We start from the raw sequence: 15,794 nt of genomic DNA on the forward strand, positions 1-15,794 counted from the left end.
TTTTTGGCCCGTGAAAGAAAAGAACGAACAAATTAGTCAAAGCAACCAAAGGTATAAAAGAAAAAACTGAGCAAAAACAATTGATATAAAAAATTCCATGAGGTAAGCAACTCATGTTGATTTTTCAAAGCACACCTACCAAAAAAATGTGTGCAACTTGATGCACTATGTGGCCAACTGGACAGACATAAGTGTGCAACGAAAAAAAAATCAACATACACACTGCCTAAAAATGATTTAGGAACTGGAGCCAAAACTAAACTAGCCGACAACCGGGCAACTAGATAGCCCATCCCTGTCCAACTACGTAAGTGTGGCTAAGCTATCTAGGATATGTACTACTTTGATCTACAAACTCATGTACATACCCTTGACAACAGGCACACATGAGTGTGCAACCAAAAAAACACTGCTTGAACATGGTTTACACAATGTATCCATCTGAATACCATCGATTGTTCAACTGGTTAGCCCTCACTGTGCAACTTTGTAAGTTGGCTAGCCAACAGAGATATATATAGGCGTCATCCAACTACGCTTGCGTTCCTGCACAACTATTACAATAAACTGGCCAACTGGTTACTTGCATGCATGCAACTTCATTAAGAGAAAATAGAGAAACCACGCGGATGTATTTATGAGAAAATTTGAATAGCTCGCTGTGAAAATCAAACTCAAACCCACCACTGAAATCCCTAATAGCCATAAAAACCAACCACTAATCCTAATTGTCGTAGCTCCTTGGCAAGGTGCCGAAACTCCTATACAGATCAACACTCTAATCATAGCAGTATCACAAACTGACGCATCTATACACTGAATTTGACATTATTTCCTAAAAAAACTCGAAGGGGTTGAGTTAATAATCCATGAGAATGAAAATGTTGTTAGTATTTCAGCACTAGTAGTACTATTGGGGTTAGGTAGCAGACTAAGATTAGATGACCGAATGAAAACTGAAGTTCAACAGAGGAAGGGGAGCGTCGCTCAATCTGGAAACGCCGCCGGCAGGGAAAGAAGCTAAGGGTAGGGGGGAGGACGGGAACACCGTTAGAAGCAGGGAGATGGGGGAGGACCGGCGCGGCGGCGTAGTGGGAGATGGGGCGGCAGCGCATCGGGAGAGAGAAGACTGTCGAGAGAGGACGAAGGAGACGGTACATAGAAAAACTGATGGTGGGCTCGACTTTTTTTTGTCGCCACTTGTGCCCGCACGAGGTCATCCGATGGTCCCAGTTGGCCGCTTGATAACGCGAAATCGTGAGCATGCACTTTTTAGGTTTTGAGAAATTGGAAATACCCCCATCCTGCCGACCACACAAAAACCCCGAGGCACCCTTCCAAACAACACAACAGAACCCGCGCAAAGCACACAGCTGGAGGGTAAATCCGTCACTCCACCGAACCGACAACCTCTGGCGAACGGCCAGCGGGTGGGCTACCCCCAGCGTGAACACCCATGCCACCCCGAAGAAAACCTCGCCAAGATTCGTGCACGTTCAGAACCGCAGGGGCATACCCGTAATTACCACATCACCCAAAGGAGATTGCCTTTGTCCCCAGTTGAGACCCACCCACTCTCTCTCCTCCGCCTCCGAGATGGCCAGCTCCTAATCCACACCACCACCACCACCACCGCCACCGCCATTTCCACTTCGGCCTCTGCCTTTGCCTCTGGGGGTGGCGCGATGGGGTACCTCCTCCTCTCGCCCTCGCCGTCGCCGCCGCTCGCGTCCCGGCACCGCTGCCCCGCCGCCGCCGCCGGCCGCCACCGCGCGCGGAGGGGCGCGGCCGTCGTCGCGTCGTGCGATGGCGGGCCGTCTTCGTCTCAGGCGGCCCGGTACGCGCTGGCGCGGCGGGCCGTGCTCCTCGGGGTCTCCGCGCTGCCGCTCCTCCGCGACACCGCCGCCAAGGCCGCCGCGCCCAGCAGCGCGGGTCTCGTGACTGGTTAGTGCGATGCTCCGACCCGGGATCTGTTTGTTCATGTCAATTCCGTCTTGTGTTTATATTCATGTATTAAAGCACTAAAGCCTAGTCTGTCTGTGTAATACTGTCTGACCAAAATGGTTTTACCCCCAATGCGTTACTGTCACCAGTGTTTGCAGTACAAAGAGTCAAAGACTGTAAAAACAAAAACCTTCTGGAACTGCTAAAACAAAGAAATTGAATGTCAGCCTGCCATCTTAGACTCTCACCTAAACATATCAGAATGAAATTTCCACCTGACCTTACATTTCAAAGAATGTCACAACAGCCGAATAAAAGAGTGCAGCTCCACACCTAGTACAAGTGTGCAACTAAAAGAACACCCTATGCAGAGAGTTACATATGTTGTGTTATAGAGATGCATGAGATGTTTTATGTCAAATCTCAAGACTATTTCTGCAGAAATGCAAACATTAATTGTGGATCTTTGTTGCATTTTCAACTTTTCATTAGAAAAATCCCACGAGACCCATTACTTTGTGAATTATTGCTTAAAACTACAAATTTGTATTTGAGATGGATTTTTTTTGCGTATTATCGTACTTCTACAAAAAAGGTGGTGTTGACTATAGAGTATAGATAACTCCTCAAACTATATCTTACCCTTGATATGTGCCACGCCTCAAAGGTTTATGTCTAGGTTTTGTGAAAGATTCATACCTGAAGCATCAGTCAGTTTGGACATGGCATAAATCCTGTACTTGGTGCAGTCAATTGTCATGAGAATGCTTAAACCTGATATTCTGGTGGAATATATTTGATATTGGAGTTACACAGCTATGCTCTCATTATTCACGACTTATCTCAAGTGAATTTTGATCAGATGTCACTTTTTAAATTTTCCCGCAGTTTATGGCATGTCATTACCCCAAGGGTTTATTAGAAGAAAGGGGATCCTTGCCCCGAGGATAGATCGTCATGCTCAGAATTGCTACAAAACTTTCAAGATTGGACGTAATAAAGTCATCTGTAAACCTAACGATGCCATGCTTGATGGTCAGAATTCCCGCCCTCATTTAAATAGGCATATTGAAGATGGGATTTACAGTATCATTTATGACTTTCGTAGTAACCTTGTCGGGGTCTACTATGATGCATTCCTTTGCTTTTGCTGCATGCTATAAATATTTTCTAGTGTGCCTGGAAACTCTACTCCAATACTCCCTCCGTTCCTAAATATTTGTCTTTCTAGAGATTTCAACAAGTGACTACATACGGAGCAAAATGAGTGAATCTACACTCTAAAATATGTCTATATACATCCGTATGTGGTAGTCCATTTGAAATCTCTAAAAAGACAAATATTTAGGAACGGAGGGAGTATAAGGTTATTTTGAATTCCCTTGTCTTTGTGCTGCCTGTCATCACACTAGAGTGCTATTTAGTGCTTGCATACGAATACTACTAACTTGGGAACATTTTGTAAACATAAACATACTGATACTAGATTACTAGTTCATTTGTTTTCCACATTTATGGTGGCTTGGAAAAATAGACAAATAGTTGACGTTGTTTTTCCTCTGTAGAGACAAAGGATGCCCCAAAGGTGGATGAACCTCAGAATGGCGGGACTTTGGTTGATGAACCTCAGACTGGCGGGACTCAGTCAGAAACTCCTCTACTTGAAGCCCCTCAACCCGAATCGTCCTTACCACTGGTGCAAAAACAATCTCCAGGGAATCCACTTGCCGGACTTCTGAATGCAATTGCGGTTATTGCCTCGGGAGTTCTTGCTGGATTGTATGGTACATCTCAACAGGAAAAGAAGGCCCTGCAATCTGTCGTCTCATCTGTAAATCATCTGCAAACCTCACTCACTTTGACATATTTCATAATACTTGCTGATATTCTTGTGTAGTCTTGGCCAAGATCCTAAGGAAGGAAAAAGAGAAATGGACACAAATAGCAATGTGCATACCCGTAGACAAACACACGTGTTTGTGTGCGTGTGTGTGTGCTTTGATTACTGGGCATGGACATGTGTTTTATAGAAAAATCTCTCAAATTAGGGTGTGTGGGAGCTTCATATATTGGACTAATTAAAACTAATTTTCGTTAGGCTTGAAAGTATAGGACTCACTGTAACCTTGCGAGTCTTATGTCTCACCATGATGTTCTCAGGGAAACATGTCTTAAGTTGACTCACTTAGAGAGTGTAACTTGCATATGAATGCAATAAGATTAAAAAATATTATAAGTACTTTAATACCTTGACATTTTTTATATGTTCAAATTGATCCATGAAGACATTTATCTGACATGTCTAAATTACTACTTTGTTCAGTTGGAGGTCAAATTGGCTGAAAATGAGGCAGCAATCTCATTGATGAGGGAGACCTATGAAAAAAGGTTATTAGAGCAACAAGCAGCACAGAAGAAGCAATCTATGAAGTTCCAGGAGCAGGTAGCTTCATTACTAGATCAATTGGCTTCAACAAAACAGACTGTAACATCACTAAGCGAAGAATTCAGAAGGGAGAAGGCACGGGCTGAGGAGCTCAAGGATGGAATACGGAGATTAGAGAGTAGTATTGATAAAGCTGGGGATGATAAAGATGTGCTTGAAGCCAAACTGACAGAAAAGGTTGGTGAAATGAATGATTTGCAGGAAAAATTAAGTCTACTCAGCCAACAGAATGATAGCAAGGAGAAAAGCATCGAGGAACTCAACTCATCACTTTCTTCAAAGGAAGCAGAGTACCAGAACCTGCGCCGTTTCTCTCATCAAACGAAAGAGAATCTTGAACTTGCAAATGCTAAAATACAACAACTGGAGGAAGAGATTCATACAGCTAAAAATGATCTTGCTTCTAAGATATCGTCAATTGATTCACTGAGTGAGAAACTTCAAGTATTGAACTCTGCAAAGAAGGAAGCCGAGGAAAAAATAAATGAGCTAATTAAAGAGTGTACAGACTTAAAGGCTTCTTCTGAGATAAGAGCGAACCACGATTCCGAACTACTGTCTGTGAAAGATGATCTAATCAAACAGCTGGAAGAAAAGCTCTCTGTTACATTAAGTGCCTCTACCAAAGACCATGAAGTCATTGCCGGATTGAACAAGGAATTGGATGCCACCAAAGCTATGCTAGACGATGAAGTTGCATCACTGAAAAGCCTTAGAGATTTACTTAAATCCACTGAAGAGACCCTAAGTGAATCCCGAACTGAGGTTTCCAAACTTTCTGAGGACCTTGATGAAGCAAATAGAACAAATAAGGACATGGTATTGCAGATTTCAAGTCTCCAAAGCGAGTTCAATGAAATGCGAGAAGGTCTGACTTACAAGCTTGGAGAGGCTGAATCAGTATCTAAAGCTCTATCAGATGAACTGGTCTCAGCTAAAGAGATGATTCAAAAGGGTCAGGAAGAACTTGAAGCTACCTCTAATGAGCTTACTTCTGCCGTGGAGGCTCGTGATAACCTGAAGAAAGAATTGCTGGATGTGTACAAGAAGTTCGAGTCCACCACACAGGAGCTTGTTGATGAAAGGAGAATTGTGACTACTTTGAATAGGGAGCTTGAGGCTTTGGCCAAACAATTGAATGCAGATTCTCAAGCACGAAAAGTACTCGAAGCAGACCTGGATGAAGCAACCAGATCACTAAACGAGATGAACACGAGCGCAGTGTCACTTTCTGAGGCGCTAGAGAGCACTCATTCCAAGAATGCCACTCTTGAAGCAGAGAAAGAAATGCTATCAAAAGCTCTCGATGAACAAACAAAACTGACAACCGAGGCTCAAGAGAACTGCGAGGATGCTCAGAATCTTATCACAAGGCTTCAGACAGAACGGGAGACTTTTGAAATGAGGTCTAGGCACCTCGAAGAGGAACTGGCCTTAGCGAAGGGTGAGATGTTGCGCCTAAGGAGGCAGATTAGTGCAAGCAAATCCCAGAAAACAAGATATGTTCCCAGAGCAAGTGCATCCACAGAAACCAGCACTGCTCCCAGAGCAAGTTCGCCCACAGAGACCAGCAGTGTTCCCAGAACAAGTGTTCCCGCAGAGACCAGTCAGACCCCGAACGAGCAGTCTGTGAATGATGGTACTCAGAAGACCGGTGAAATTGCTGCTGAGACTCCATATACTGTAAGAGTAAAGGCTAGGAGAGGAAAAGGTGGTGCGTCGCGATGAATCTGTCTGGTAGTTCCATAGAGAAGAGTCATCGTCCTTCCATTTTGTTTAGTCATCAGTTATAACTTTATTTTTATACTACCATCCTGTAGGGTCGGTAGTCATTTGAGTGCTATTTAGTTTACTTGTGACAGAGGGCAGGCCTGGCGCAGTGGTGAAGTCCTCCCCACTTGTGCCAAGAGGTCCTGGGTTCGAACCAGCCTCTCTGCATTGCACTTTGCAGGGGTAAGACTAGGTTCCTATAATCCCTCCCCAGACCCCACCTTGTGTGGGAGCTTCTATGCACCGTGTCTGTCCTTTTAGTTTACTTGTGACGTTTGAGACATCCAATTCCTTTCCTGTAATTCACGTGCCATGAGTTTTGAGAATATGAGTGTTTACATGTGTACAGGTTAATTTTTGAACGGTCGACATGCTGGAGAATTCTCCTATCTGTAGTTACACTGAATTGTTCATAGATATTATCCGCTCATTTTATCTACTTGGTAGAATCAATGGTCTGATTCACTGTTAATCTATCAGTATTGCTTATTTTCAAATGCAGTAGCACTACCTATACTTTGTGCATCACATGTTTTCGGTTAACCCACACGTTCCTGCTTAATCACCCCAATGCACACATTTTCATATGCTGGAGGCAGGTTTGTTTGTTCCCTGGGGATCCATTGGTTGCTGCTGCCATTTGGTTTAAGGGAAACGTGGTGTATAAAACTTGCAGAGCTTTATTATATACTACTAGTATATACACCAAATTTCAAGGGATAGATACATTATATCTTCTCAAGGAACATACTCATACTTTTGGATGAACATACTCAACATCTTTTTCATGGACATGGTTCCGTTCTGGTGAACATACTCTATTTCAACAGTATAATTAAACTTTGGAAGAGTATGCATCACAGATTTAATTAATATAGTACAGAAATAGTGTCTCCCACATTCAATTCTTATCCTTGTGGAGACACACCTCACCCGTTTATCTAGAGCACATGGCCCACACAGCCCAGGTTTCTGTGTTGTTTGGTTAAGTCCCAAGTCAGGCCCTACTAATAGATTGGCAGATATATTCTCAATCTAACATGAAACTGCAACGCATTTTCTTATCAGTGGCAAATATTATGGGCTTAAGTCATCTTTGCATAATGGGCATGTGCCAGCCTAATTGAAGATCCCAACCTCAGGCAGTTATCCCATGGATCAAGTTGTATTGTTAATTTGTGAATCAAATCCTTGAGTCGAGGCAATCTGAAACTGAAGTCCAAGGTGAAATATGTTTAGGCATTTATATATTCGATGATCATTGCAGAAGTTCTTGGTAGAACGAGCGCCATGTCACTAGCATTGGAAGCATGTCCATGAGGCGGTTCTATAACACTATATCACTAGATGAAATAATCGGCGAGATAACTTAATGAAACGAACATGTAACGATACATGATTAAACATAAAAAATCATGATAATTTGACAATTAATTCTCAACGGCATGGCACTGGCTGCAAGGCCCCACAACGTTTAACTCAACTGTAGATGGAACTTTCTCTAAGATGTAACTTCTCACAACCACGAGCGCTTTATGGGCTTCTGTGATCATATTTTTATGCCCGACTGAGCATTTACTAGCACCATCCGAACAGCTAAGATCATAACAGACAGTGTCCAGTGTAAGGCGCTCCAGTGAAACCGCGTTCTCAAGAATATGGACTGTTAGCTCAACCATGCTTTTCGCAGAGCAGAAACCGATGATCTTCACATCCTTGATGCTGGCATGGCAGTGTCCTGGCATCTGCCTTAGATGTGAGGAATCACCTAAAACTGAATCATGCTCTACAATCTCTTGTGTTACCTGCACATGATAGATATCAATGTCACTCATACCAGAGAAAAAACAAGATAAGTGCTTGAATTAACTGTTTCAATAGACACTAAGATATCCTTGGGAAGATGAACATGACTTACAGACAACATCAAGGTCTCCAAGGAAGGACAAGCATCAAGAAAAGAAACAAGAGAAAAGTAATCATAGTCTGGGCAAAAAGCCCCTGCTGATACCATGAAAGAAATACACAAGTGCTTGAGGTGGAGGAATTTGCCAGGTAAAAACGGTATGTCTGTCTGTATAAAAAAAGAACAACTCAGATTAATAATATACCAAGGAAATTGCCAGTAATAACCCAGAGTTTTAGAGTATTACCGCCAAAGATGAGGTTATGTCAAGGGTTTCAAGATTTGGGACCATCTGTGGAAGCTTGGCGCGAGCATAATGAACAACGTTCCAACCAGAAGCTGAAATCATAATGTCTAGCACCGCATCTCCAATTGACACTTCTACTACGCCACCAGTGTATTCAAAAACGGTGAGATTAGGAGCTTTGCTCTTTATAACTTCAAGGTTTTCACAGTCAGTGACCACCAACTGGCTGAGCCGTTGGAGCACGCAAGGTATCTTGAGGCAAGTTATCTCTTTGCAATACGCGAGTACCAATTCCTCCAAAGCAAAAGAAGAGGAAAGAAGGCACCCTAACTCGTCCCCGGTAATATACACTTCAGACAATTCTAGACTAGTCAGGCTTCTTAGGCAACTACTAAATCCAGCCACGGGACGGAAGACACAACTGCTGAGACGAAGATCCCGAATTGTGTTTGCACTCCCATTAAGTAAAACTGAGTATGGAAAGTTGTAATCCAAGTCATCATGCAGCAAAAGGGCAAGTTCTTCAATCCCTGGCTTAATAGCAAGGTGAAGCCAATCATTAAGATAACATGCGCTAATATTGGCAACATCATCTATTTCAAGCCTGAGTGCCTTCACACCATTGCCTGAGTGGTTTTTCAGAATGTGGTAAATTATCCTGACAAGCCTGAGTGCCTTCACACCATTGCTCGTTGTTTCATCTGATGTTTTATTCTTTCTGTACAGGTTTTCATTGAAGATTGTTTCCTTACTAAAGGTGAGATCGGGATGGCATTTCCAGGAACGTTGAAACAAGTGTGACACGCAGGCAGCACGTGCAACATCTCGCAGGGACAGCAGAGAATGTATATGAGCCCAGATTTCCTGCACGCACATGTGTTAAGACAAAAGTTCAACATTGGACTTGTAGAGGAGACCGGTTGCTTCAATTTGGAAAAGGAAAAAATAAGGCCGTAGTGAGTACCATTCGGAACTAGGTGCTTCCGCAAAGTAAAGTGCATTGCAGCAGTTAGATTGAGGATTGCGCAGAGAAGATCCTTCCCGCAACACTATTATTAGTGGCTTTCCTAAGAAGTGCTGTTAGTGACTTATATGGATCAAGTAATGTGCAATCCATCCACGAAATGTGCATCAAGTAACCAACATTCAACAATGCTAGTTCATTTTAGTCAAACAAGATGCACTGGATGTGGTATGTTGCACAATCGTGATAAACAAGTCAGTTTTGCAACAACAAAAGGCATAACTGAACATGTAACTTCAGCTAGGTTACAAATACTAAATAGTAGTATTATAATTGTATCTGAATATTTATAAATATATCTAGAAGCCCGTGTAATAGAATGCAATAGCGCTAGCAGCTACAGTGAAGATACGTGACATGTGTGTTGGTAACTAAGGTGAGAGGATAACAAATTACACAGACCAGATAGAATGTCATTCTACAGTTACTAGGATATGCAGTTTAATCTTTATTTTTTACTAGAGTTAGGAAGCACTGTAATGAAATCAACACCTTAATCCAAACCATGAAGACAGTGAAAGCTTTCAGAGTAGCACTTAAATAACTTCTAATCTTTCCTTGTGGAATCTAGGCACCTTAGGGCAAAAAATGGCCTTCACTTGGTCTCTCTAAAGTTTGCTAATACCCATGTTTGAACTCACATTTGTTCTGCCTCAATTTTATTTTGCACTACTTTTGGTAAAACAAAACTGAGCATTAAACCAAGCATGCTCTAGATCATGGCGCAATCATTCAACAGTGTAGAAATGTATCAGTTACGATACGTTTAAACTTCAAACTAGTGGTTGGATATAGACTCCCAAACAACATCAACATTCGAACTAGTAGTCTCAAACAACATCAACATCCAAACTAGTGGTGATATAGACACCCAGATTCTGGATGGAAGTGATAGTGGACACATAATGGAACGCTTATTGAACTACCAAATATCAAGAAGCACCCTTCATAGAAAATAGCGTGTCATGCTTCGATTATCAGCTGGGCGAGGATGGCATGTGCCAGATCTAAATGAGAAAAATACTAAGGACAGGTTACAGATTGAAGGTTCTGCTAAATATAAATAACAAAGATAGTGAATATAATCACAACAGGACAATGTATAGTATAAACGTGTAGCCCTAGGAAGTCTGCTCCTTATCAAGTAATATTTGCATTTACATAGCATAGACCCGCCAATGTGAAGCTAGAGCAATCGTTAAATATCAGCAATTTATGACGAACCTCTGGAAGGCTTGGCCCTAAACGTCTCAATTTTTTACCACCAGGTTTGTCTTCTTGTAGGCAGGTCAACTCTTTCCTTTTGGCCAATGAAGCAATCAATCCATCTGCAACACACCGTGCATGGTTAAAAAGATGTCAATATAAGGAAACAACAAGCACAGGCACAACCAATTTGTTTCTACTTATCCAACTTGTGCACAAGGAAATAAAACTTCAATTAAGCATAAGATGTAGGTATATCTGCAAAACATCACCTAAACTCCGCTTCATCATTCTACTCCCACCCGTTGCCACAAGACATTAGCATTTTATAAAATCGCACAAAACACCAATCTTTGGTCACTTCTTGCACAGAACCACTGTTTTTTTCTTCCTCCATGCGAATCCACCATCTCAGAACTAATAATTTACACTGCACTGGACCTGACATCTTGGCCAACGTCAGTGTGGCAAGACATAAGTGCAGAGTAGATATTGTGGTTTTGCGCCAAGGAAAAAAACTCATGGTTCTGCACATCAAGTAACCCAAAGGTTTTATGTTTTGTGCAATTTCCTTTTATTTTTCCGACCAAGTAGAAATAGAGTTTAACATGGAGCTCAAACAAATAAAAGAGCTCTTGTGTCAGGTACTAGAGGCCTAGAGGGAGTATAAGGAAGAGGTTTGAATGGCTAAGATGACTCTTAATTCTATCTAGATCTACGGCTATCTCTGTTTCCCCTTATTACTACTGCCCATTTTCCATTTGCTTCCAAGTTACTCTTAATTCCCTATTCTATATAAGGCATTGTAACCACAAGAGAAGGGTATCGATCAACTATCCAGCAAAATATTCCATACACTATATACACAAGTTCCTCATTGTTCTTCGTGATCCCAAACTTTTCCCCAATTTCTTGTTCTTGATCCACACCTCCTTCCTTGGTATTGACTTGATTTGGGTGAAATTTGGTTAGAGGTGTGCTTGGCACTGTAAAATCCCCAACCCAAATCCCATCCCCATGGCTTATGGTGGACAAAAATCATGGGCGACCCCGACCACTGGAGGCCCTGCTTCATGGTACACGGGAATTCCTTGTGGTTCTCCCGAAAGGGAGAAGTTGTGGAGGTGCTTGGAGCAAGATAACAAGGCCATGGTGAAGATTCTCAAACATCAACTGAAGCTTGTGGAAGATTAACTGCGGAGGGACAAGGTTACGTGGTGGTTTGATTCCTCGTCTGATCCGAACTCCGCCACCACCGAAGATGTTTCAGCCCGCTCCCCCGCAGCCCCCACCTCTCTGATCCCTATGGGCAAGTGAGATGTCTCCCACTATGGACCAGGTGCAACAATTAGCCGCCAATCTGGGACTGTAACCGTGATGTCTCAAGTGCCTCAGCAACCACCACCACCTCCAAGCGGATTCCCTGCTGAGTCAGCACCACTGCCGCCACTGTTGCCTGTGTCATCACACGCCTCCAAGTGGACCCTTCTTGCAGTCAGCACTGCCACCTCCCACGTTGCCGCCATCGTCACCACGCCTACAAGCACAAGCAACCTTCCTACTACAGTAACCGCTACTGCAGCCCCCATCGCCACCGCTCCTAAGATCAGCGTTTCTGCTGCTGCAACCACCATGGCAGCCATGATGCATACCAACTGTTTGACAAAACACATGGGCAGTGCTACGCGTCTGACAGAAGCAAAGTCAGTGACCAAAATCAAAGAGTCGTCCCCACCAGCGAAGTTAGTCATGCTAATCATCTCTGCGCCTGCAGCTACAACCATGAACAACACTGGCGCAGCAGCAACCACCAATATTCCCAGGTTAGCGGCACTCAACACCACCATCACTGTTGTCCCTCTGGACTCTGGAGCCTGTGGTTACAATTTGTCAGACTCAGTTTACCATGAAGCTGAAGATGCAGCAGCTAGCCATCTGTACAAGTTCTGTGTGCAGCAATCTGAGAGCTACCGCTCCAGTTCAAAAGGTAGTCAATGCAATAGTCAACAATGGCAGGAGAGAGCAGCAGATTGACATCTATGGAGATCTTATTTGCTATGGAACCCTGGCATACTGTCAATTGTCAGTCCAGGTTATAGGTTGCAAGTGATATATGAAAATTATCTTCTAGCCGTTGAGCTGTGTGAACAGGAGCCTAAAAGTGTAGCTACTAGTGGAGGGTATCGAGTGAGGTGGTGTCGAGGTCTTGGATGCCGGGGCGGCGGCCCCGGTGGTGGTAGCATGGTGCTCATGGGCAGAGCCCGTTGCTCGGTGCTGCCCGGCGGCCATGGCCGTGTGGGTGGCGTGGTAGCCGGGGTGTGGCGTTCGGTGGCGGTGAGTGTTGGCCGGGGTGAAAACCTGCTCTATCTTCGGACGGACCGGCGGCGGCGTTGCTCGTTCCCTTCTTGAAGGCGTCGTCGCGGCGGCGTTGTTGTCGGTCATTGCTTTATATATAAAGCGGGGCGAAAGCCTTTTTCGGTAAAGTGTAGCTACTATAGAAAGCGATGCAAGCAAACCAACAGTGGTCGTTGATCTATATTTTGATGGTGCTTTTACGTTCTGGGGTGCAATATCCGTATCTAGACAAATCTAAAATAAGTATAGATACATTCGTATCTAGACAAATCTAGGACAAGTAATTTGGGATGGGGGGAGTATAAGGCACTGTAATCAGAGGAAAAGGGATTCGATCAATTATTCAGCGAAATACTCCCTCCTTTCAAAATAAGTGTTAAGATAAGTATTAAATACCAATGAATATATCAATATGCCTTTGCATACACTGTATACACAAGTTCCTCACTGTTCTTCGTGGTCTCATACTTTTCCCCAATTTCTTGTTCTCGATCCGCCTCAAATCCATGTCTAAATCTAATCCATCAGGGGTGTCGTCTGATAGACAAAAGATATGTTTTTGTTTGGCAAATAAAGCAAAGTTTTGCGTAACTCAGTGAAGATCGATTCCTTTACGCGGAAACCACGCGACGTAAACAGAGAAGAAGCTTACTGCGGTGGGGTTGGATCTGGTGGTGACGTCGATCCCGCTGCATCGACATGAGCCGCTGGAGCGCCAGCAGCCCCATGATTCGATATGTCGACGTTGACTGAGGCAGAGACTCGGGATGACGAAATCCAAATACGCGTTCCGCCTCTCGGTAAACTCACTCTATATTTACCTGCAGCAATTTGAACGAGGGGAGGGGGATGAAATCGCATCGGAGCCGCCGCCGACCACGAGAGGAGGAGAAACGCACTCGTGGGCCTTTTTGACGGAAAAGGAGAAAACAGCCCTATAGCCAAAAAAAAGAGAGCGAAACCGGCGCTCACGCGCGGTGCCTAGCGGGCCGGCCCACCAAAACATGCTGGAAAACGAAACGTGAGAGGTGCCTAGCGGGCCGACCCACCAACACGCTGGATTGTCTCAAAAAAAAGACATGCTGGAAAAAGAAACGTGAAGAAAAAATTCTGTGAGAAGGGGAATCAACCTCGACGTTGACTGAGGCAGAGACTCGGGATGACGAAATCCAAATACGCGTTCCGCCTCTCGGTAAACTCACTCTATATTTACCTGCAGCAATTTGAACGAGGGGAGGGGGATGAAATCGCATCGGAGCCGCCGCCGACCACGAGAGGAGGAGAAACGCACTCGTGGGCCTTTTTGACGGAAAAGGAGAAAACAGCCCTATAGCCAAAAAAAAGAGAGCGAAACCGGCGCTCACGCGCGGTGCCTAGCGGGCCGGCCCACCAAAACATGCTGGAAAACGAAACGTGAGAGGTGCCTAGCGGGCCGACCCACCAACACGCTGGATTGTCTCAAAAAAAAACATGCTGGAAAAAGAAACGTGAAGAAAAAATTCTGTGAGAAGGGGAATCGACCTCGACGTTGACTGAGGCAGAGACTCGGGATGACGAAATCCAAATACGCGTTCCGCCTCTCGGTAAACTCACTCTATATTTACCTGCAGCAATTTGAACGAGGGGAGGGGGATGAAATCGCATCGGAGCCGCCGCCGACCACGAGAGGAGGAGAAACGCACTCGTGGGCCTTTTTGACGGAAAAGGAGAAAACAACCCTATAGCCAAAAAAAAGAGAGCGAAACCGGCGCTCACGCGCGGTGCCTAGCGGGCCGGCCCACCAAAACATGCTGGAAAACGAAACGTGAGAGGTGCCTAGCGGGCCGACCCACCAACATGCTGGATTGTCTAAAAAAAAACATGCTGGAAAAAGAAACGTGAAGAAAAAATTCTGTGAGAAGGGGAATCGACCTCGACGTTGACTGAGGCAGAGACTCGGGATGACGAAATCCAAATACGCGTTCCGCCTCTCGGTAAACTCACTCTATATTTACCTGCAGCAATTTGAACGAGGGGAGGGGGATGAAATCGCATCGGAGCCGCCGCCGACCACGAGAGGAGGAGAAACGCACTCGTGGGCCTTTTTGACGGAAAAGGAGAAAACAACCCTATAGCCAAAAAAAAAGAGAGCGAAACCGGCGCTCACGCGCGGTGCCTAGTGGGCCGGCCCACCAAAACATGCTGGAAAACGAAACGTGAGAGGTGCCTAGCGGGCCGACCCACCAACATGCTGGATTGTCTCAAAAAATAAAAAACATGCTGGAAAAAGAAACGTGAAGAAAAAATTCTGTGAGAAGGGGAATCGAACTCTGCACCCGCGGAGTGACTCCCTGCCGTGGTAATCACTAGATCGGCCACAACTTTGCAGACTAATACCAGGAAACTGTACTATTTAACTTTAAATACTGCACATAACATGCATTATATATCCAGTATAGATTATTTTTAAAAAAGAAAACATAAATTTTGAAAAGAATTCATATATAGAAAAACCACGAATTTAAAGAAAGGTTCATCAATATAGAAAAAAAAGTTCACGAAATGTGAAAAAAGTTCATCAAATTAGATCGCGGCACGACATGGATTTAGTTCATAATTTGCAGGCTAAAAATTCAGTTCCAACTATCTACCGCTCACAGTGCATCATACGCCTAATCAACACATCTGTGACTGGCTGCTGGAAAATTCAATGAGAAGCACAACATTTTTTACTAATTGAAAAAAAAACCTAACCTAAGAGCAACTCCAAAAATTCTCCTATGTCTAAAATAACCGTTGTTTACGGGAAGTTGAGGCAAAAAAAAAAACATCTCCAACCGTTTCCGTAAACTGGCTTTATATTTAGAGGATCCCGCAAAAGAGGTCATTTATCCCCACTGATTTATGAGAAGATGGC

The 15,794-nt window shown here is 44.0% G+C and overlaps 2 protein-coding genes across 5 annotated transcripts; one reads left to right on the forward strand and one right to left on the reverse strand.

Moving 5' to 3' along the window:
* Positions 1 to 1,579: 1,579 nt before the first annotated feature.
* Positions 1,580 to 6,599, forward strand: LOC119275163 (MAR-binding filament-like protein 1). 2 transcript variants are annotated; one of them, XM_037555962.1, is made up of 4 exons: positions 1,580 to 1,944; positions 2,833 to 2,979; positions 3,510 to 3,775; positions 4,268 to 6,599. In XM_037555962.1, exons 1-4 carry the CDS (start codon positions 1,686 to 1,688, stop codon positions 6,116 to 6,118), a joined length of 2,523 nt encoding a protein of 840 aa, XP_037411859.1. In that variant the 5' UTR covers positions 1,580 to 1,685; the 3' UTR covers positions 6,119 to 6,599. The 2 variants fall into 2 exon arrangements, with proteins under 2 accessions (XP_037411859.1, XP_037411860.1); XM_037555963.1 differs by lacking the exon at positions 2,833 to 2,979 and having other exon boundaries at positions 1,582 to 1,944.
* Positions 6,600 to 7,513: 914 nt separating this feature from the next.
* Positions 7,514 to 13,791, reverse strand: LOC119275164. Of its 3 annotated transcripts, XM_037555966.1 has the most exons (6): positions 13,551 to 13,564; positions 10,562 to 10,665; positions 9,278 to 9,375; positions 8,314 to 9,177; positions 8,079 to 8,234; positions 7,514 to 7,965 (listed from the first exon to the last, which is right to left on the reverse strand). In XM_037555966.1, exons 3-6 carry the CDS (start codon positions 9,278 to 9,280, stop codon positions 7,591 to 7,593), a joined length of 1,398 nt encoding a protein of 465 aa, XP_037411863.1. In that variant the 5' UTR covers positions 9,281 to 9,375; positions 10,562 to 10,665; positions 13,551 to 13,564; the 3' UTR covers positions 7,514 to 7,590. The 3 variants fall into 3 exon arrangements, with proteins under 3 accessions (XP_037411863.1, XP_037411861.1, XP_037411862.1); XM_037555964.1 differs by lacking the exon at positions 9,278 to 9,375 and having other exon boundaries at positions 13,551 to 13,791; XM_037555965.1 differs by lacking the exon at positions 13,551 to 13,564 and having other exon boundaries at positions 9,278 to 10,651.
* Positions 13,792 to 15,794: the final 2,003 nt, after the last annotated feature.

The sequence above is a fragment of the Triticum dicoccoides genome, chromosome 3B (assembly GCF_002162155.2).
Source record: "Triticum dicoccoides isolate Atlit2015 ecotype Zavitan chromosome 3B, WEW_v2.0, whole genome shotgun sequence".
In the NCBI taxonomy this organism is placed as follows: Eukaryota; Viridiplantae; Streptophyta; class Magnoliopsida; order Poales; family Poaceae; genus Triticum; species Triticum dicoccoides.

Excerpts from the sequence above, each read along its gene's own strand:
- LOC119275163 (XM_037555962.1), top strand. The coding sequence starts at position 1,686 with ATGGGGTACCTCCTCCTCTCGCCCTCGCCGTCGCCGCCGCTCGCGTCC. Across the intron at positions 1,945-2,832 it reads CAGCGCGGGTCTCGTGACTG|TTTATGGCATGTCATTACCC; the intron begins GTTAGTGCGATG and ends ATTTTCCCGCAG. Across the intron at positions 3,776-4,267 it reads TGCAATCTGTCGTCTCATCT|TTGGAGGTCAAATTGGCTGA; the intron begins GTAAATCATCTG and ends TACTTTGTTCAG.
- LOC119275164 (XM_037555964.1), bottom strand. The coding sequence starts at position 13,626 with ATGGGGCTGCTGGCGCTCCAGCGGCTCATGTCGATGCAGCGGGATCGA. Across the intron at positions 10,666-13,550 it reads CCAGATCCAACCCCACCGCA|ATGGATTGATTGCTTCATTG; the intron begins GTAAGCTTCTTC and ends GGTGTGTTGCAG. Across the intron at positions 7,966-8,078 it reads TGGAGACCTTGATGTTGTCT|GTAACACAAGAGATTGTAGA; the intron begins GTAAGTCATGTT and ends TATCATGTGCAG.